The sequence below is a fragment of the Puntigrus tetrazona genome, chromosome 3 (genome assembly GCF_018831695.1).
Source record: "Puntigrus tetrazona isolate hp1 chromosome 3, ASM1883169v1, whole genome shotgun sequence".
In the NCBI taxonomy this organism is placed as follows: domain Eukaryota; kingdom Metazoa; phylum Chordata; class Actinopteri; order Cypriniformes; family Cyprinidae; genus Puntigrus; species Puntigrus tetrazona.
This window is the reverse complement of record NC_056701.1, coordinates 27,307,297-27,330,063: the sequence shown is the minus strand read 5'-3', so window position 1 is coordinate 27,330,063 and position 22,767 is coordinate 27,307,297. Positions and strand designations below refer to the sequence as shown.

The following is a 22,767-nucleotide window of genomic DNA, read 5'->3' as shown; positions in this document are numbered from 1 at the left end:
TGTCTGCCTCTCCGTTTTTATTTATTTTTTTGCGCTCTGTGAGATCGTTCCCTCATGCCTGTCGCTCAGAATTCAAAAAATGTTGTCAAGTTGGACAGATGGTGAAACTAAAGTGCTTCTCCTCATCCGTGCAGATGTAGAAAGCGCTGAAGGCGTTTAAAGGTCATTTCTGTTGATTGACATCATGGAGCTTATTGGTACTGATGCGTGGACAGTATTTTAGCGGTAGTAAGTACCAGAAAACCCGATCTAGTAATTTTACGGTAATTTACCAGGTAAGAATCGGTAGTTATTTTTGCAGTTCCATCGGTGACACCAGCGTGCAAGAATGACACGCTTCAACTTTAAACTATCACTTCCATTGATTACTTTTCAGCGTAACAGAAGACATAGAAAGTTGATATTCATACTTTGATGCGCATCAAAGATTGTAGAGCTTCGGTGTGTGGGTGTTTTTATCCTCTAAGATTTGTTGATGTCTAGAAAAATCACAAAGTAAAGCCATGGCACCAGCGCCCGTTTGAACTTCTGATGTGACAGGCATCTGTTTCCATGGAGACGGCTGAAAACTCTGGGAAGTGTCTAAACTAACTCATCGGCAAGAAGTTGACTGTGTCTGAAACATTCAGACAGCTGCCGCCTTCAAGACCTATTGGGAACTTCCCACTTGCAAACTCTGAACTTGTCACTGCGGTGTGATGCGCGTTCGAGTGCCGTGGCCGGAATAAAACGGATGCGTTGAGCATTTTTGCGAGGGTCAAGTGCAATCTCTAGGTTTTCTCAGTTTGAAATTATGACAGATGCGTTTCGGTCTAGCTGGCCGCTTTTTTTTCCCTTTTACCAGGAGCTAGGCTAATGTTTTCTGGCGAGACTTGGCGCTGCGCAGAAAAAAGTATATGCAAACAAGCGACGAGGCTCTTGGCGCAACGCCCGACGTAAATCCAATCAAATCAATGCGGTGCATCGAGTAAAGTTCTTAAAATGAAAACACCGTTTGTTAGCAGCTGCAAAACCTCATTTGGTTACGTTTTAGTTTCACAGACTTGATTAATTTGTCCTCAAGCCGTGATGAACTGCATTTTCAGTTGAACCGCATGCTAACAGCACAAAGATAAACATGGAGATAACTGGCAATTAAAACATTGCGCGCCGTTCGTGTGCATTCATCTTGTAAATACGATTATCCCTACGTGACTTGAAGGCAGCGAGTGACACCTGACTTGAAGAATGTCACTGCTGCGCGCTGCAATCACGAGTGTGGAGCCGCACCTGTGGAGAGCAGAGCTCAACTCCTCCAGTCTGTGGGACTCGCTGCTGTTGTTCATTTTTGATAGGGTGTCGATCCTCTTCATGATGATCTCAACATATCGCTGATCTTTCTCAGGACCCCGCGAGACTCCAGACCGCCCAGCACTGTCACACAAAGCAACGAGAACACGTCAGTTCAGACAGGTACTATATGTTGCAACGTGTTGTGATTAAACACCTAAAATCAATATTATTTACTCTTTGAAAACCTGTAATTATCAGTATCACGAGAAGAAATGCCACATTAGACTCTCCATTCTAGTTATAAGAAAGATTTTTATAGTGTAGGACTTGGTTTGTATGTTGTCGAAGTCATTTTAGTCTATTTATTCGCGAACAAACATCTGACAATTCTCAATACATAATTAAACACTGTTTTTGGACAAATCCTTGTTTTATTTGTGAATGGAGCCACTTGTAGCCTGAACGTGGAATCTTCTCAGTGAGCAAGGACTCACATTGACTGCAATTTACCTCACAGTCCGCATTTTGAGTTCAGCTAATCAGTTCGGGAGAACGCAAAAGCGATGTGATTATTAATTATGAGTCAGTCGCACAAAAACAATGCAATATGTCTGAGGGAAGACATCTTTCACTATGGCGATTAAAGTGTTTCTAAACAGAGCAAAAATGAGCTTTATTTATTTATTATTTATTTGTTGTATTTTTAAATATAACTTTTAGCTTAAAACTCATTCAAGCATCAAAAGCCAAATATATTAATTTTCATTCATTCAGGCTATGTAGATGCAAAACATTTTAATTCAAACTTATAAGTGCATTTGTGTATATATATATATATATATATATATATATATATATATATATATATATATATATATATATATATATATATATGTTTATATAATAAAGTCACTCCAGCTGCACGCTGATGTTTTCTTGAATTTTCAGAACATTTTCAGAATCATCTTTAAACACATACTGTCTTAATAATAATGCATCATAAAGGCCTGCTTTTATTTGATGTCCATGTTAATGTTTATATACATTCTGTTTTAGAAAATAAAGAAAAGAGATGGTATGTGACTTTCTGTAAACAAATTAAGCAAAAATTAACTGAAACTCAGCATATATATAGGCTACGTTACCTGTAGCACTGTTTTCCCTCTTGTTTATCTGTTAACTAAACTCTTGTACGTATATGCAGATTATTAATAACATTATAATGCAATACAATATTACATATTTTCCTATAATGAATCATAATTTTCCCTTATTTTCTTTTTAGCAACCTTAGCTTTAGTGTTTGCTTTTGAACAGTCACATGACAGGAAACTAGGAAATGCACCAGTATTCACAGATGAGCATGGCAATCAAAATGGCTGTCACCTCACATAATGATAGCTGCTGGGGATACTTTGACTGTGAAGTTCACTATTTGTGGGCTTACCTTCCCAGAGACTGGCTTGAAGGCTTTTGGCTTATCAGTTTGTGTGGATTGCATATACACTGGTGGACACATTTGGACTTTCAGCACACTGAGACTCTTAAAGACTGTTTGAGATATGGTGCCAATGCAATTTAGACAGTCTATTTTATCCAAGCATTCCTTTTTCCTTTTTTTTCTTTGTGTGTGTGTTGCTTTAATTTCAGTGTTTCTGCACTCATAAACTAATATCTGTGATTGGTTACAATTTTGAGCTCCAAATATAACAAAAATCAGTACAATACTTATTGTACACCCTCCATCACGTAACAACATTTGCCAAAAGTGCTATGATTATGAGCCGACTTTTAATCATATTTAGCACACATTTTTAGAGTTTATGTTGTGGGAAGTATTCATAAATCTAATTTCTTAAACATTTCTTATTATCAATAATGAAACCAATTGTTGCAAACATTTGCAATATGAAGGATCTTCTGAACGGAGTTTATTGGAAATAGTATGCACAAATAAGTAGTTGTTTACTGTATTGTCACTTGATCGGTTCATACATCCTTGCTGAATAAAAGGATAAACCTCTACTGCTTTTCAGCAAGCGGATACCTTAAATTTAATATAAATCTACTGCCTTTTTGTCGCTTTTTAAAGCTCAGCAGACCCATTCCCACTTCGCTTTTTATTGTATGTAAAAGATTAGTGTGCTATGAATTTGTAAACATCTTTTGTTCTGCAAAATGAAAGAAAGGTTTGGAATGACATAGGGTTGACACTGGTTCCCCACGTAGCGAGACCGCACCAGTCCGCATGGAAATTTATGTTTCTTTTCAACGGAGGAAAAACACAATACAGAGATAAATATACTCAAGGGCCGCACTCTCTGCTGAGAAAGGCTCAAAAACAAAGTCGTGGCAAAACAAAGAGCCTAAATGGAGACTGAACTCAAATTCGCTGGCATATTAGTTGTATTTACTCATAATACAAACAACAGGCTGAGGGTTTTATTCAACAACATTTCAAAAGCATCTCATTAGCACAGCCTCTCTCTCTCTCTCTCTCTCTCTCTCTCTCTCCAGAGCATCAGCGGTGAGGCAGCCTACTTCAAGTCTTCTAACTGAAGAGAGGACACAAACAGCACAATACAGGAAGGGGACCAATTAGGCTGACAGTCAAGTTTAATTTCAGAGCTTTCCGAACTCCTGCCGTGCAAGTGGATGCCTCTCACCTGGCCAATTAAACAGAACACATCTACGACTGTGAGGTCAGTAGGCCTTCAGAACACTGTGCTCTGACATTCTCTGTTCCCACTCGCCTTGAGATCATCCCAAGTGAATGCATCCTGCTAACGATGAAAGCTATGAAAACATTACAGCCAAGGCGCTTTCAAAACTTTCTTTTCCCACATCTCCTCCTACGTTATTTTGGGGTCAACGCAAATTGGATTTGGTGCACTTAGTTGTAGGTAGCATAATTATGTGACTGTCTAGTCACCCTCTTGTGTGGAAACGCAGGTGAACGATTTGAACGAGCGTTGGGGTCCAGAAGACACTGGAACCCATTGATTTTCATTGTATGGATACTAGGTCGACTACAGTAATTGGACATTAGGAAGACCGCGTGATTAGTCAGTTTACTTGTAAATGTTTATCCAAATGTAGGACAGGGACTTGGGGGCCTCTGTTTATCAAGAAAGCAAATTTAATCTTAGAGTGTGCGTGACGCTTAAATCCACGCCCAACTCTCATTGTAAACCGCCATTTTAAATTATGATGATTGGTGATATTTTTATATGATAATGATAATAGTTAGGAGTCGTTTCATAAGACACAGAGCTGAAACCATTCATTTTCATGTAAATTCATTATTTGCAATTTGTAGTTTTCTACATCTCAAAAAGAGGTTTGTGGGTTTCTGCTGTTTGTACATCCATTTTAGGAGTCAAATGTTTGTATTTTCGAGAAATGATCGTAAGGGCCAATTTAGGATGTTTTCTGGACAACATTTTATAAATGAAGCCCTGAAAGTGAACTTGTAATAATTGTATGAAAGGAACAGCATTTATGAGGGCAAAAATTTGAGAAATCCAGCAAGTATGTCGAAGGTTTTAATTACTTTTAAAAAGTGCATAGATTAATTGTTCAAACAGTACAATCAATATGCAATTAGAATATAGATTGAATTTTCATTTCATGAAATCATCATACTTAATACCAGAAAATCTTCACAAGGTCTGGCTTGAAAGCAATTATGATTAACTTCATGTCAAGCTTTAAATGTATAACAAAACAATGTAATATCTGGTAATCTATATGTCAGCAAAAGTTTAAAAACATTCTGGTCCTGATACTTTGATTTTGCTAATTTAAATAACCACTGAGTGCTTTTGATCTCGCTAAGTTTTGCAGAGAGTGCTCTCATATATCAGGCATATAGCAGTTTCATCCAAATCAATTGGAAGATGTCGTAAAAAGCGATTATTAGGTTGGATTAGGGCCTTGCAGGCGCTAAGCTGACATGATCAGGCAAACATCTGAAAAACTGTTCTGCATTTTAACATGATGCAAAATAAGTAGAAGAATACTGGGTTTGTTTCAATGTTTTTCACTAAAAAAAAACATAATGAAATTTTATTAGCGCTGTCAGTTCTGTGTTCTTTATAGGGTTTTAAAACTAGCATTGTGATACTTTTTTGTTCTCAAAGCACTAAAACTGGCTTTTGTATATTATTTAGGCAAGCAGTGATGATGAGTACGTTTTGTTAAGTATTAAGTGAGACATCATACATTACATTTGTAACAGCATGAAACCTTTTCATGAGTTCCTTTTCACTTACTGTTTACACATTTTTAATGCGAAGGTTTCTTAGAATAATTACTTAATGATTACTTTCAACTTGCAATACTCACTGTAAAACAATATAGCTTTGCAAAAATTCTCTTTAAAGGTTTGTTGGCATTCCTTTAGCCTGAAAGAACACCATACTGCTGGACTTTGCTGGTTTAATTATGTTTTAGCTGGTGTTCAGCTGCCCAAAACAATAACCAGACTGGATTGACTATAAATCAAGCATCGTGGTGACACATTAAGGAGTAGCAAACCACCATAGTTTGGATTTTTATTTTATTTTTATTTATTTTTTCCCCAGAAGGGATATTAACTGAAAGAGCCTGCTCCAGATGCATACTTCAAAACAGTACCATCACAAGTTCTTTGGCATACTATTTTGGCGTGGGTCTACCATTATTTGGGATGCAGAATTTTAATCCGCCATACAATTCAGGACAGATTGTACATGCAAATTAGGATCACAGTCAGTGATTTTTGAATAGTTATGTAACATAAGCACATGTCTACTGCAGAGAAGAAAAAGGTTGGTAAACAACTACCATTCATATGCCAACATCCAATTTTGCACTTTTTAAAAAAAGCTGATTTCTTTTACACTTTTTTTTTTTTTGCGCCAGTGGGTTAAAAATAACCTGGAATATTTCTTTACATCACTGCTTAATTTAAGCAAAATATAAGCAATAAGGTAGGCATAATGACTCAAAGCTTTTCCTTTTGGCATTTCTTAATCAACCTATTATGGAGCCAGGACTTTCCAGATACTTAAAAACCAACGCGCAGTTCAGTCATTACTGTCCACGAGAAAGTCACTATGGCGTTTACCCTAATTACATGATGACATGGTGGTGGGTTTTTAATCCTGATTAGAAGTCATATTTCTGCTTTGAAAAGCGGAAGTGGACTCCACAGTGCTTGATGTTTTAGAATACTAAGTAATCTTCGGACATCTCTGCTGAACCTGAAAACCATCGCCAGTCTGTTTTGGGTTATTCGTAAGGCTTCTTTGTTTGTCTTTATCTTGGTCCGGCCAGCCAGTGCGAGACTGGAGTCCGTCATGAGTCCAAAGATGCATTTTCAGGATTGGTCTTTCATGGACAGAAGAGCATTTGCATCCGTCTGACTTGAACCTGAAGTCAGATTCAACTACTACAACATTGTTTTTGGCCTGTGCTATGGTGTGTGGTCTGTTCACCTCGACAGAAAGAATATTTTCATGGTGTAGAGACATTTTAGACCCCTCTTAAAGCATCTGTCTTGACTTGAACATAGATTCAACCCCTTCTCGACCAATTAAAAGACCACATCTGTGCTGGTCTACCAGCAACAATCAACTACAACCAGCATAAACAAAGCTTGGCAGCATGCAAATTCATTCAAGGTCTCATTCAATGTTTTTACTAGTCTCAGTTTGGCTAAAAGTGTCTACAGGAATTACAGCAGTACACATTTCAAGTATGTATACTATACAGTCTAATCCCAACTGAGATGTAAATCATTATCCCTGTTTCCCAAAACCCTCCTGAACCTTAAGCGATACATTTGATCCTTGTGCTGTTCTAAGGCTGACTTTAATCACGGACACCATTTTCCAAGAAAGCTCTGGATCGATGAGCGATGCGGAGCAACGTGTGCCTACTAATCCCACTAACTTGTATCGCTGCCTCAGCTTCCTGATGTATTTATTAGCTTACACAAGAAAAATCCCCTATTTGTTAAGCAACGAGGGTTGATAGAGTGATTCATGACACCACATGCGGCTGTATAGTGCTGACTGGGCAGATCTTGGAAAAAGAGATGCTTGTGTGTGCGTGTATGCAAAGTGTCTGTGTTAGAAATCCTTAAAGCCATTATAAATATTAATATTATTGGGTGAATGGGTTTAAGTAATACAGTAACACTGTGCCTAGTATTCTCTATCACAGTTTTTTATTATATTCATGACCATTTCTACCCTCACTCCTGACTATTTTAATTGAACAAACCAATAAGTGCAGCTCACCTAGTGTATATCCAAAAATATATGATAACAGGATTGTGTTATGTTGGGTCTACAACCCAACAAAAGTTCTAACTTTTTAGTCATTAATTTGTGGTGCTACGAGGTTTTGAGAATAACATTTGAAGTAAGGGCTGTAGATTATAAAGACCATGCCAATTTTCTGTATAGTCATACTTAATAGTCATATCCTGCTGAAAAAACAGCATTGCTAGAGCTATAGGGTAACTTTGACCAGCATGGAAGCTTAGTACTAGTTTGATGGTTCACTTAACTACAGCATGGCAGAGCTCAGACCAGCTTTGTTTTGCTTGAGAACTGCACTTGACAATATTGGTAAACCAGTTCATCAGCACTAGCTGTCATAAGCCAACCTGGGTCAACAACAATGATTGGTTTATGCTGGATATTCTCATAATTGTGATGACAATTCCTGCCTTGTAGTGAATGTAAATATATGGTTTTGTGGTGGTTTATGGATTAAAATGATTTGGAGTTGTCTTAGTTAGGAGGGCCTTTTTTCACTTGCAAGAAATGTATTTGCATCAAGAGTTTCCTTTTTTTGTCAATACGTTGTTAACCATGGAACAATGAGTCGCCACGCGTACATCCTATTTACTCTGGATTAGTTTAAAGCCCAGGCCAATTCATACAAAGAAATTATCCCTCAACCTCACTGAGCGACTATTTTGACAAATTAACTTACGGTGAATCTCGACATTCTGGATTCTGGAATATGGACGTGGAGTGCCGCTGCATCAGTTTGCCCTCCTAAATCCTTCAGTATTTGTTTGTTCCAAATCCATTTTTGTTTGGACTGATTCTGATTTTCTGTTGTATACAGCCAGTGTGCCTGATAATAATGTTTACCACGCTTCTCCCCTTTTGCTATCACGTTAACGGTATTCTTTTGTTCATGAATAATAAGTACTAAATTGCGTATAGCATACCATGGAAGGCAAGCCAATGGCAACACTTTAATACAACTTTCACAGTTGTGATAGCATAACACAACCTTCAGCAAAGTCAAGTCTATCACATCTTTTGGAGACTCCTGAGATAAACTTCAAGCAGCTCGCTGATAGGTAAACACTCTGAGTCAGTGCAGGCTGTTGGGTAAGCATTCACTTCTGGCTGCAAGCTCCTGAATATGGAAAAGTGTACCGCTGTGATTGACTGTGGCTTGGTATAGTAGCATGCTGTAAGCCCCGTTGTGTAGTGCATGAGACACAGGCATCTGAACCAGGATTGTGGGTTTCCAGTCCCATCTGTGCTGGGTTTAGGCTGCGACCCGATCTTGGTAGATGCATGCAGACACAACACCTAGAGGTCAGGTTAGAAACCTTCCTCTGTTAAGACTGCTCATTACTCCTGGAGCACCTCAGGGGATCAGTACAGCGCACATCTCTGCCTTCTAAGAGTTGAGAGTCTTCTGTTCTACTGCAAGACAGCTGGAAGAAATGTTTCCAGCGTTGTGAAGTGCGGTGTGATGGGTTTCCTCCTGCAGAACAGACAGATGTGTGATAAGCTAATTGGCAGAAAGAATAAAATCGCATCATGTTCATGAAACCCACATATGCAGAATGTTGGGACATGGTTAGAAATCTGTGGCGAATGTGATCTGTAAAACTGAAGTTTGCCAAAACCATTATTGTCATTTTGCCATTTTAGAAAAAGCCTTTTCCAAACTGATGTATAGCCAAGATTTGCTAATTAGTTCTTGTGGCGTTCTGGATTGCTCATTAACTTTTTTCCCTGTTTGGTTAATCTGTCTGTGTAGTTGCTTATGCTAAGGTGTTCATATAGGCAGTTTATAAGGTATTGAAATGAAAAGCTAGGTGTTAAAAATGGGTTCAAGGATTATTTTGGCAGTTGATAGTATGTTTAATGCCAGTTGGTTCAATCCTGCTTCTTGGAGTGTCCTGCAAATTTTTAACTCCAGCCAGCACCAACACTTGCCACAAGTTTCTCTGCGTAGTGAGTCCCCAGAAGACCTTGAGTAAGCTAAATAGAGAGCACTTATTAGTATCCCACAGAAATCGCTACTGGCGCTACAATTTTTTTGTGTCTTTAGGGCTTAGGTAGATGATTAAAGACAACAAAGTGGCTATTACTTTTATAAGTTGGCTGATAACTTCTCATCTGAACAATAAAAGTATGGCTTTGTTAATAATGTAGCTAGAAGCATGCCCACACATCAACGTCTGTGGATTAACAAGCGTTTTATAATGTGTTCCCATTAGGTAAAAATCACCGAACCATGATGATTTGGATAAAATTTTCAAAAAAAAAATAAACAAGAATTAAATTCTATGCCTTGCCTCTCCAACGAACATTGAAGTGATGATGATTAGTCGCAGTCAATGCCCACTTTATGGCGCGGGTGCGGATACATTCAGAACGTCAAAACAAAACTACTACAGTCTTTCCTCGCCAAATGAAGTCCCATATCAGTGAAATTGAAAATAACTGCATATTGCCACTGGATGGAAGTCAGTGAAGGTAAAAGAAATAAATAAAAAATAAGAAGGCACAGGCGCAGGATAGAATAAAAAGTAATGAATTCACAATTTTCTCTTGAAAAATTTTAATCCTTGCTTCAGCACGTTCTAAGATGAAAAATTATATAAATAAATATCAATAAGCATCTCTGTTTTCACCTGCTCACACTTCCACACTCGCAATCTAATAGCAAAAATGCCCCTCTGTCTTGTCTTACAACGTCTCTCATCTGTGTCTCACAACAGCTCAGGGGATGAAAGCAGGTTTAATTCATGTCATAGTGTGTGTTGTGTGTATGTGTGCTTCAATTGCAAGCTCACTCAGGGATATGAAATCGGAGTAAATAGGCTGGGAGGTTAGAGAAAGCATGTGACAGGAAAAGGAAAAGAGCTGTGGAACGATTGGAATAATGGGGAGGCCGAGTGGAATATATTTCCTGAAACCAAGAGAGGGAGGAATGACTCAGGCTACAGCTCTTCATCACACTTCCACTGCTCTTGCGGATTTAAGCGATGACCGCTGCCATGCAGAGAAGAGCATTGAGTGGCTCTCCTTCAGACCACCGTCATAGTATCTCACATTCAGCACAACAGGAAACAAAGGTCCGTTTGAGCATACTGTGAGCATTAACTTTAGTGAACCCGATAAGTGAAACAAATGCTGCAGCGCACTGTAGTTTTACTCACGATGGCTTTGTAGTGTGCTGTAGTATTATAGTTGTATTCTGTATTTTTTTATCTCACACCACAAGAAATGAATTCAGGTAGTACTGTGTGGTTTTCAAAACCATTATAGTATTTACTATGAATTACTAGTATTTTTATTTTTTTATGTGGGTGTGAATGAGTCATTCAGGGTGCGTTTCCAAACAGCAGCTATGCTTGCATTTTCTGTCGTGCAATAGAAGACAGACTACTATAGTTAGGTAATGACGGTTTGTGGGAAGCGAACCCCAGGCTCTTTTAAAGCATTTTTTAGTTTTAGCCTGTAAATACCTCTAACTGCTTTTAGCATATTTTTACTTTATTTTTATGTTGCAGGTTTATGCTCAGTGTTTTAAATGCATCGAGTGAGTCACCCACTTAATCATCAAGAGATTTGTTCAAAATGTTCAATTCTCACTCATCCTACTATCCTTAATAAATAAATAAACCAAGATAAACAAATGTCGATGGATAGATAGCAGGCAGTTGCACGAGCGGTTTAGTCATGTGGAGTTAGTCATCAGGTTTTTCCCCCTTCGAATTAGAAATCCTTCATTTATTTACTTTTTTATTTTATTTTTTTTTATGTAAGTGAGTTACGTAAAAATAACGTGACTAATTACCAGCGACAACTAGCGATTAGCTGGTCAGGCTAGCTCGCGCATTATGACACCTTAAAGCGGCTCTGCTTTATGCAACCGCCCCTAGACTTACTGTAACTATAATCTATAAGACACACGACATCAGAAATGACCCAAATAAATTAATTTGGAATGTCTATAATGTCCTTAATCTCCTTGCAAAAGTCCTGTAGGCTACTTGCAATTAATGTCATGTAAATTGAGTATGGTCATCCAGTCATTTTTACTGTGCCCCTTTGTTCTGTAATTGTCCTCTGTGGGTTTTTTTACATAACGGTAATTACAATATACTGACTAAATGTGTGTGTGTGTGTGTGTGTGTGTGAGACAAAGCATAAGCGCAATATTTGCTCCACTTCCATTAAAACGACCACCATACAACTAAAATACAACGCCATCCCACCCACTGTGAACTAAGTCAGAAATGTCGTTGGAAAGGGTGTATAAATTAATTGCCTGTCAAGAGCATGTCAAACCATCATTAATATGTTTGCTTCCTGTCAGAGCTGAGTCATTTTACGTCTTATCTTGGTCAAACCACATTTTTGTGAGGCCTAATGGATTTTCAGGATTTTAATGGAGTTGGACCAAGAAATCAGCTTGTCTCTCCTGAGCTAAAAATACATCCAGATATCTGAGAATTACCAGCACAGTTTGACTGAGAGGTGAATTCACGCAACGGTTACAGTATATCAATCACACAGAGCATCGTTTTTCAGTCACGATAGGTCCCGAGAGGAAACGGCTCACTTTTCAAGCGTTGTATTTAAAATACTCGAATAGCTTTTAACAATTCAAAGCGTAAACTTGGTCTAGTTCTGTCAACATTATGCATAGCAGATTCATTTTTAATTCTCATCGGTGGACCGAAACGCTGGGCAATCGTAGATGATGAAATATATTGTGATAAAGTTTTGGGCCTGCTATATGCGTGTAAAATAATCCAGTTCACTTCTCCACTAATGGGCTGGTAAGTGTATTCAGGTGTGTCAGATAATGATGACAACCAAAATACGCAGTGGTGGGCCGGTCCAAAACAAGGGTTTGGAAAAACGCTGATCTAGAATGATTTAGTCAGCTCATCCACCTCCCACTGTTGGAGATGTCAGATGAACGCAAGATCTTTCTGTGCAACTAACAGTTCTTCGTGACACATCATTATTGGATATAGGCATTTGTCACATTATCCACACGATGGTAATTGGAATATATATATACGAATCTTCGAAATAAAATTATTATTATATATACTTGTGCGCAATGCACATTTCTTAAAGGGTCATGAACTTGAAATCCCCTTGGTCTTTTGAAATATAAGTCTCAAAACCTTCATCGTTTTTCTAAAAACAGCTTACATTGAAGCCAAACCGCCAAAAGAACATCTTTTGGAACGTTCTACTTTATGGCGTAATAGCGTAGCTGAACTTCTCCTGCTTCTACATCAGCCTAATTGTACCGTTTACCAAATATACAGAAATACAGAAATCAAACTATAAGGATGCTCTGAACGTAAGATGAAGCTGTGGAAAAACAGTATTTGAGCTGCCTTCCTTCTGATCCGATGTTAGAAAAGAGTGAGTGAACTTAATAAAAAAATAGATGAATGAATCAATGTTTCGAGGTACTTACTAATCACTAAACTTACTAATCTTGTACTCACTAATGGTACTGATTACTAATTCAAGCCTAAGTCTTGGAATATATGAGCCAAATAAGACTTTTGACCAAATATTGTCATCTGAACAAGTAGGCAACAAGTCTGCTTTTGCTTTGTTCTTACTACTCTATGGATCTAATGATCGATTAGCTCATATTACATCAAACCCTGCAAATGATTATCATTGTACTTCATTGCCAAATTATTTGTGATATCAACATCAGGATTGTACGCAATAGTGTTTAGATTTCAATTTATTGACGCCTAATCTGTAATTGTCACATCATTCGAATTTCATATCAACCCAAAAAGCAAACTATGCTCCTTCTAACTGGTTATCTTTAAAATACAAATCTTGCGTAATCCCAGGCTATCTGTAATCAAGCACATTCAAATCTGGAATATGTTTCGATTTCCTTCACGTGCTTCATATAATCTCTCCTGGATTAAAATCTTTTTCTAATTATTCTAGTTGCTCTGAGAAAAGGCTATAAAACCTAGCAGCTGGGATTTCATCTTTATGTTTACAGACCTAATGCAGCGACATGCCATTCTCGAATTTCCTCAAAAAACCTACCGTTGCATTATTATGAGCGAACCGCTATGAACTGGGCTAAAGTAAGGCGTTTTTGAACACTGGCTGGTTGATGCAGTTTTCATTGGTTATGATTTTGGATCATTTTTAACTAAAAAAAGCTTTAATATATTTATTTTCCGCCAGGGCACAATTTTTTTTTTCCAAGCACTGACTTCATTAATTCCATCTACTTTCCCCCAGGTGTGCTGGTGTTAAATGTGAAGAAAACAAACACGGATTACGTCTAGTGAGTCAGTCAGAAATTCGGGAGCTCTTTTTCGCCGACTCTGTCTGACAGCAGCTGTGGGTGTTTGCGATAGAAAACAAGAGATTTTGCCACGAAAACCGCATCCGGTTTTCAGATGATTCACTAGCTGCAAATGACCTGAGGGCTTCTAAAGCAGCAGGTCAAACTCGCAGCTCCAAAATCACATGCGCTCTGCATCTGTCCAAGACATTTAGCATGGGGTGGTTTGAAGACCTGCATATACAAAGCATTGTTTACATGAATGTTGTTTCTGCTGTTTAGTTAAAAAAAGGTGTCCGGAAAGCTACCTGTCCACATCCAATTTCAACTACTCATTCACATTTGCATTTACAAAACTTTGAAATGTGAGTTTAGTCAAAGACTTCGCTTATGCTTTTTTATCCATCGCCTCCAAACACTCGTTTCCATTCTTTTAAGCAACTCCTCTCAAGACCCAATCGACTCCCGGTGGAGAAAATCAAGACCGGCGCTACTTTGTTTTTCCTTCCTCATCGATTTTCTTGTTTAAGCTAGGAAATATGTCTGTTTACAGAATTAAAATGGGTTAAGAGCTGCGTTTTGGAGGTCTGCTTTAAATAGTTTGATCTAATCTGGAGTGAATTTGTGTTTTAATTACAGAGAAGTCTTCAGAAAAGCGCAGAAGCAAATATTTACTTGGTACCAAGAACCTAACAGCAGACTCCTTTGAGAGAGAGTGTGTGTGTGTGTGTGTGTGTGTGTGTGTGTGTGTGTGTGTGTGTGAAAGAACACAGCTCCTGTTCCCATTAGACCGTCATTTAGCATTATAAATACACAACAGTGAATGAAGAAAAACATGGATGCCGGTGAAAGTAGGGCACATCCTGTGATAAAAGGACTGGGGATCATTATATCAGTATCTATATTCTTTCTATGCGCAGTGCATTTCAATATCAATTCATTTAATTCGTTTTAATAAAAACAATAATATTACGCAGTCATCGAATCTCCTCAAAGAGCGCTGAACTTTGTTTCTAATACACTTTACACCACTACTACTCTCTCTGCTTCTTCTTTTGGTTCTTGATTAAAACTTAAATCTGAAATCCGAGTCCAGCTTTTAGACATTTGAACCCGTTGTACATAAGAGACAATGAAAAAAAGACATCTCTTATATAGAAGAAGATATAGGCTTTTAATAGAATCTGTGTTTTTATCTCCTGCTGTGCCTGTGTGCCACAGCTGTCAAAGGCCACAGACTTTGAACCCGCGATCGACTGTCTAAAGGAAGGAGAAGCGCTGGTTTTTTTTTTTTTTACCGAGTGGTGCAGATATCTGCCGGAGTGTGATGGAGCACAGGGACGATTCCAGCTGAAATCTAAAGCCCTTCCTAGAGGATGCTATGTCAAAGCCCTGCAATCCGCAGAGATTTATATGCCACTGGCAACCAAACACCAAATGAAGCACACGGGAGACTCGACTAACAGGGTTGTGCAACAGAACAGAACTGAGCTATAGCGAACAAGATAAGGAATCGCTGCTTACTTTATGTACGAATGTAAGGACGCTGAAAGCCATCATGATGCATTTTGATATACCCAGTCCCGTATGTTGACGGCGATCTATTTTACCCCAAATTTTTTATACTGCTAAGATCAGTGTACAGTTTTGATTTTCAGTTATCAGTTCAGTGAACACTAGCTGGAAAAACACTGACAACTTTCTATCTATTTCCAATTGTGATCGCACGGTAGACTTTGGTTCCTTGTACAGTCAACTCAAAACCACTTCGCCATAGTGCATGTTCTGTAACTTGTTCCTTTTTAATGTGATAATCCGCTTTGTATGCATTGCTTTTCAAATATGGTAAACTTGCTCGGTAGCCCACCTGGTAAAGCATTGTATTTTGTGCAATACGGAGTGGTGGAAGAGTCATGGTATATCATTAAACACTTTACACTTTGCATAGAAAACATACGTTCCGAAATTTTACAAAATGTCCATTTGTGTTTAATAGTGAAAATAAAGGATTTAGAAATAACCTGAAAGCCAATCGTTTGTTAGGATAGGGCGATATTTATCTATCGCTACAAATACAGGCAGGCTTTACGGTCCAGGGTCACAAACTACATTCCAGGGGGCTATATTGTAGATCGATTCTATATATTTTTATTTTGAACAGTAACGGCTGAAAATGCGTCCAGTGAAGGGACACATTCCGAGGCCCGTGAATTTATGCGATATCGAGCCCACCCATATTTTGGCACTAACACTCGGCATCCTGTATTTACTGCTAAACTAACACACATCTGCTATTTAAAAGAGACAAAGTGCTCCCTGCATCAACCCACACACAAGCTTTCATTAAAAATGTATAATAACAAACCTCTCTTAGAATAGCCATTAGTATCCATTAGAGGCATAATCCCAGAACATATGCTGCATGGTATTACTCAAGATAGAACATGGCCAGAGTGAGGTGTATAAAAACTGGAAGATCTCTTATGTGGAAGAGGATTAGTGAATCAGCGGGTTTTCTCTCAGGACCCAAAGAGAACAGCCATTGAGATAAGATGTATATTACCAGAGCTCAGGATATCAGCGATCAGTGTTAAAGAGTAACAGAACGCGGATTGCACAAAAACAGCGTATATTCAAAATAGAGATTAGTTATAATCTTGTAACTATATACATTACTGTTCAAAAGCAGAGGATAATTTATTTATCGCTCGCTTAATTGATTGATTGAATGTTTGTCGACCGCCTCGAGGAAATCGCGTACATCCTGGAGACCTATCCTGGCTATCTTAAAAAAATATTTGTCGTCTTCTTTCATAAATTATACTTTTACTCAGCAAGGATGTGATCAGTGGATAAAAAAAGTTGCAGTAAGGAAATCGTATTGATTTCTGAATGCTGTTCATTTCAAGTTTTTTTAATTCATCGAATAATCCTGAAAACGAGTAAAATATTAAATAATAGAGTTAACGATAGATGAAAGTTTAGCATTAACATTTTAAAGTGTATTACGCTATAAACCTAATTAATTTGCAGTTGTTTGTAGTATTTTTGATTGACTGTGAGCGTAAGAGATGACTTTAAAAACATTTTAAAAATCGTATTCATCTAAATGTTTTATAAAAATGGCCCGTAATTTAAAAGCTCATTATACTTTCCACAGACAGACAGACAGATAGAGAGAGAGAGAGAGAGAGAGAGAGAGAGAGAGAGAAATAGATAGATAGATAGATAGATAGATAGACAGAGAAAGATAGATAGAAAGATAGATAGAGAGAGAGAGAGAGAGAGAGAGAGAGAGAGAGAGAGAGAGAAATAGATAGATAGATAGATAGATAGATAGATAGATAGATAGATAGATAGATAGATAGACAGAGAGAGATAGATAGAAAGATAGAGAGAGAGAGAGAGAGAGAGAGAGAGAGAGAAATAGATAGATAGATAGATAGATAGATAGATAGACAGAGAAAGATAGATAGAAAGATAGAGAGAGAGAGAGAGAGAGAGAGAGAGAGAGAGAAATAGATAGATAGATAGATAGATAGATAGATAGATAGATAGACAGAGAGAGATAGATAGAAAGATAGAGAGAGAGAGAGAGAGAGAGAGAGAGATAGACAGATAGACAGATACATAGAGATAGATAGATAGATAGATAGATACATAGATACATAGATACATAGATACATAGATATAGATAGATAGATAGACAGATAGATAGATAAAGATAGATAGATAAATAGATAGACAGATACATAGAGAGAGATAGATAGATAGATAGATAGATAGATAGATAGATAGATAGATAGATAGATAGATAGATAGATAGATAGATAGATTCTTGTGTATTTATTCATTTATGGAAAGGAACTAAAATCCAACAATATGTGTAACATGGACACTGATTACATTTTAAGCAATTCAAAGGTAATTAGTTTGACATAATTAGTGATTTGTAAATCGTAATTCGTTTTAATGTAACCTCACATGTATGTCAGCGCTGGACTCCCAAAGCCCAGTGACGTCCATCTCTGGCTGATCAGCAGGCAGTGTTTAATGAGCGAGAGCCAGATGCTTTCTCAAGGCTTCAGCCTGGGAGTGGTTAATTAATCAGATTGCGCTCCCTCTCTTTCTCTCCCCCCTTTCCTCAACGCGACCTCTCCCACAACATTACAGAACACTAATCCATCATCTTCAGCTTTTTACCGGGCTTTGCTGAACACGCCATGAAGCAGTTTTCCAATTTTCCAGCAACCGAGTGGAGCTCTTAAGATGGCTATTTGCCACATTTGGGTACACCATTTCCTGTTGGGCACAGCGGTGTTGAAACCAGAAAGGAACTGAATATTAAACATATTGGATCCGTTCCAAAACCTCTGCAGTGAGCCCGGGTAGGCAGAATTTTAAAGCGCTATAGGTGCGTTCCCAACATGAAAGCTTTCAGAAAAGGTAGACGGCATAATTACGCCGCCTTCTGAGATACCTTCTTTTGCTGCTAAATGAAGTCAACGTCGCTTGTATCCTTTACAGAGAAGTCAATCCCAACCAGGCCGCTGCGAAAATCTTTCACCACCCTTCTTTCAGAAAATCTCACCGTAACAGGCGAGGAAACAAATACGGAGTATTAATTCGTGGGGCGAATCGTCCTTGTAGACAGGTTCTTCTTGGGATTTGCGGCGAACGAGACCTTTGGCCTCCGGCGCGATCTATTTTCATACGCATAAAAAGCGATGACCGATGACAAATGAGATCTTCTGCATCCAGAAGATGCTATTCGCAGAACACTGACCTCTGGATAATCAAGCCTGTTAAAGGCCAGCGCGAAGCCCTTTATTACTCCCATTAAAAATCCCATAAAGTGACGCTCTCTAAATGCCAACGGATAAATTAGACATGCATACGGTCAGCACAGGTAGACGTGCAGAGCCGCCGGTTAATAATGTACCTTCAGTTCGGATGCTGAATGGGGAATCGCCCAGTCGCTTGGCCGAGAACTGCCCCCCAAGAGAGGTCATTAAGAAGCAGAGACTGAAGAAACCGATCCCAGCCACAAATATCCTGCAACAGACAGACAGAGAGATGTATGAATGCATCGGGGTGGAACAAGGATAAAGCCTGACAATGATGAGGAACCTCCACGAGAAGAAGGATAACTTTTAGAAGAAGCATATTATCCTTCGGAGGAAAAAAATACCTCGTTGTTGCAAACTCCAGTTTTTATTTTTTGGTGAAAAAAGACGTCTTTTATGAAAGAGTAGTACTCGGTGACCACGTCTGCTAAGCTTACATGTAAACATGCGAAGAAATAACCATAAAACTCATTCCCTGTACTGGAAATATTCCATCATACAACATGTCCGTGTAGCAAACAGAGCGAAAACTAATGTTAATTCAATTAACTCCATAATGTTTCGCTCTATCAGGCTCATTGAGTGCTCCAATGATGACAACCGGAAGTTAGCAAACAAATCCGACAGTTGCTTACAGGATAAATAAATTTAAAAAAATGGATCAGGATCTGGATCAGGAGAGAAATATGCTAAGATCGGCCAAAAGTAGTCCAAAAGTATTTAAAACAATTTATTTTGGTTTTGATGTGGAGGAAGCATTATTATGGATTATGGAGATGGTTTAGTAAAAATGGCATAATGACGGATTTGCTTCCTTCTGACGGCACCCATTTACTGCAGAGGATCCACTGATGACCAAGTGATGTAATGCTGTGTATCTTCAAAACTCATTTACATAATAGATAGCTTTTTTGTTGTTGTTGTTTTTTTAAGCTTCCAACAGCTCCTTTTGTCTTTGAAGCACGTAGGAAGAAAGAAATAATAAAAGAAAGAAAGACAGAGAACACGTTTTCCCTGGATGTTTGAGTTGGAAGAGGTTGCGAGAACATCATTATAAACGCGATGTACATTAACTGTAAACATGGGAATGACAAGTTAGAGGTTTATGGACTACTGAGATCAATTTTAGCATGACTTTTGATTTCTTCGACAGCCTGTGCTTCCTTTTAGACACTTGATAGCCTTGTTTAAGACAAGCAAAAGCTTTAAAAAACTAATTAAAAAGTATCTATAACTGATATAACGGACCACTGACTTCCAGAATTATGGAACCAGAAGTGCTAAAATGCTGGTTTCGCCTACAAAAATGTGTCATCCTTGCAGAACATCTCATCTTATGCCTAACTTGTGCACTGACAGCTCACAAGAGTTGGGCTTAGTTTGAGTAATAACGAAGTAAGCGTCTGACAAAGCTATTATACAACTTTAAAAGAGTGTGGCTAGTAATATGGCCTAATATGGCATTAATGTGGCATTAAATGGTGGTTATGAGTTTCCCAGACATGAACACTGTCACTATATTGAAGATAAAAGCATTATCCATGCATTTGGGGTTTTTTTTCCCCTACTTTTTTGGAATGACACAATTTTCGTTTTTTGGGTGAACTGTTTCTTTAAACATCACAGACTTCTCAGACCACCTTAAAACGAGAGTTTTATGCATTGATCCTGAGGCGAGCTGAAATTTGCATCGCAGATTTTTAAACAAAGAAGGTGAAATTCAAAGCGTTGCGCGTGGTCTCAAACAGGAATGTAAATGTACAAGGCCGCTCGTGTTGACTTTGCGCTTTTAAGGAGCTCGCTAAAAATTAAGTGCGCTTTTCATTGCTGTATGCAATTCATGCCGTCGTAAACTAAAGATGAGCCGTGTCTTTTGTCTGGGTTAACCTATAAACTACATCTTCGAGGTTTAAAGAAGATTTACACACTTTCCCATTTTTGCAAACCCACAATCAATTGAGGAACTCCCTCTTTCTGTATAAATTATACATGGAATGAAACAGACGCCATTCCAGACCAGAGGGGCTGCAACTGGACAAAAACTAAAATAATTCGCATTATGATTCGTTGTTTCTATTGTAGTTTGTAGAATGCTCTGAATATAAGAGTAGATCTAAGTTTGAGACACAAGTTTGTAGCAGGACAACCCCAAACAGTCTCTCCAATAAACCACTGTTCCTCAAGACGTCGTCCTCCAGAAAGTGACACCTTTGTTGGTAAAGTAACCGAAAACAACTAACTCTTTATCCATCCATCAGGTAACTTTGGCTCTTTCACTTAAGTAAGGCGTCTCTGTGTGAATAGGCGTTTTCATGGAAACACAAAAGCTTGCTTAAACCACAGCCCAGGCTTTATTTATTTATTAGTTTATTTATTTTAACAGCGGCGCCCGGGAACTGAATGACCCACATCTTCGCGCCGCTGGATTCCCGCCACTGCGAGAAACAGCGCGAAAGCTCACCGACGAGACTCCTGCCCGAAGTCTCCCGACACCATTAACGGAACCTCTCAGGAACCGAGAATAGTACCACCTCCACCACCATGTTGTTTACAGTAACCCGTCACGTGCCTCATTCTTTGTAAATGCGCTTTTATGAGGCAAAAATAGTGATAAAAATAGTTTTTTTCCCAGCTTTGTTCAATTAAAACCTGCAAAAAAAAAAAAAAAAAAAAAAAAAAATAGGCCAACGTTTGCTTGTTTATTATTATTGGCGAACTAAATTAGTACGGTAATTAATAAAATTTCTATTATTATTGCTACTTTAATTAATATTTTACTTTACAAAATAAAATTACCTGGCAACAAACTTAGCAGCGTAACGTCGTAGCGCCGTTTGAAGATCTCACTTTGATTTAAATAACGTTTTACATTTAAAAAAAATACTGCAAATGTAGCATTTGGGCTGAAACTCGTACGTATGAAACTCTCAACGGCTGACACGAAGACCTCGGTAACGATGGCCGAACGCTTCCAGACGAGGTTCGTCTGAACGGCGCACGGCCGACATCCTTCGATAATTTGAACATAAAAGTCGTGTCCGGTCTTACCTGAACGGTTTGAACGTCAGCAGGCATCTTCTCGTCATAGTTATACACTCGCTATTTACAGCGATCATTTTTCGCGCCGGCTGTTTAACGACATGCGAAACGCAAAACGCATGGTTGGCTTTAACTGTCAGCGTTTCTTAAAACGCGAGTTTAAAGTAGCAGCCCTAATTCTGTCTGCGAGCTCTTTGATGAAGTTGCGAGAAGAAAGCGATCCGGAGATCGGCGGGGCGACGTCGAACTCCTTGTTCGCGATAGTTTCCGAATAGCGTCAAGGAGTAATCCAAGTCTGGGTCCGTATCTTAAGTGTCGGCGAGGCTCGCGAGGGGGCAACGGACGCGTCAGGAGTCCCCGCGCAGCGCGCGACGACGCCGGATCGATTCAGCGGCACGACCGGCGTTTTCTGCGAGGGGAGCCATCGCTTTCGGCTCCTTTGGGAATCGCGCCGTCTCTGTGGCTCGACGGGAACGTCGAACGCGGTGCCGCGGCTTCGGGGGAAGAGTCTTAAAAGCTGAAACCGCTCCTCTGTAGTTTCAGGACCGCGGACAGCTCCCGGCGCGCGCGCTGCGAGGCGTCAAGAGCGCCATCCGATGGATTTCTCCCGGTTTGGTCGGATTATCCGATCTGAGATGTGACGAATTGGGTCTGCAGCCCGTTTTTTTTTTTTTTGCGCGAGCGCTTTGAGTTGAACACGAGCGCGCTGATTGGGTATGCAAGTTGCAGAAAAAAGAGAACGTTTCACAAACATGCCCTCAGGTGTTCTTTTGCACTTTGTTTCTTTGCACGCGTTTATGGGACACTTTTAATATCAAAGCCCGTGGTAAAACATACATACGCTGGCACTATTTGTTTCGAATATATGGAAGATTCTTTCTAATACGATTGACTTGATTAGGGTTCACTCATCTTACCCCGCTCCCATCCACTGCCTTTAAAGCATGCTGATAAACACCGCTATCGCTGTCTCTAGAGAGTACGTTTCATACAGTAT

The 22,767-nt window shown here is 38.9% G+C and overlaps 1 protein-coding gene across 1 annotated transcript in view; it reads right to left on the bottom strand.

The window, feature by feature from the left end:
- LOC122334820 (alpha-1,6-mannosylglycoprotein 6-beta-N-acetylglucosaminyltransferase B) overlaps nucleotides 1–22,424 on the bottom strand; it is a 78,423-nt gene extending 55,999 nt beyond the window's left edge. Inside the window, 4 exon segments of the mRNA XM_043232716.1 lie at nucleotides 1,270–1,363; nucleotides 1,366–1,413; nucleotides 18,827–18,939; nucleotides 21,780–22,424. Of these exon segments, the coding sequence (XP_043088651.1) occupies nucleotides 1,270–1,363; nucleotides 1,366–1,413; nucleotides 18,827–18,939; nucleotides 21,780–21,847 (323 nt within the window). The 5' untranslated portion in view covers nucleotides 21,848–22,424.
- Between the last annotated feature and the right edge of the window lie 343 nt (nucleotides 22,425–22,767).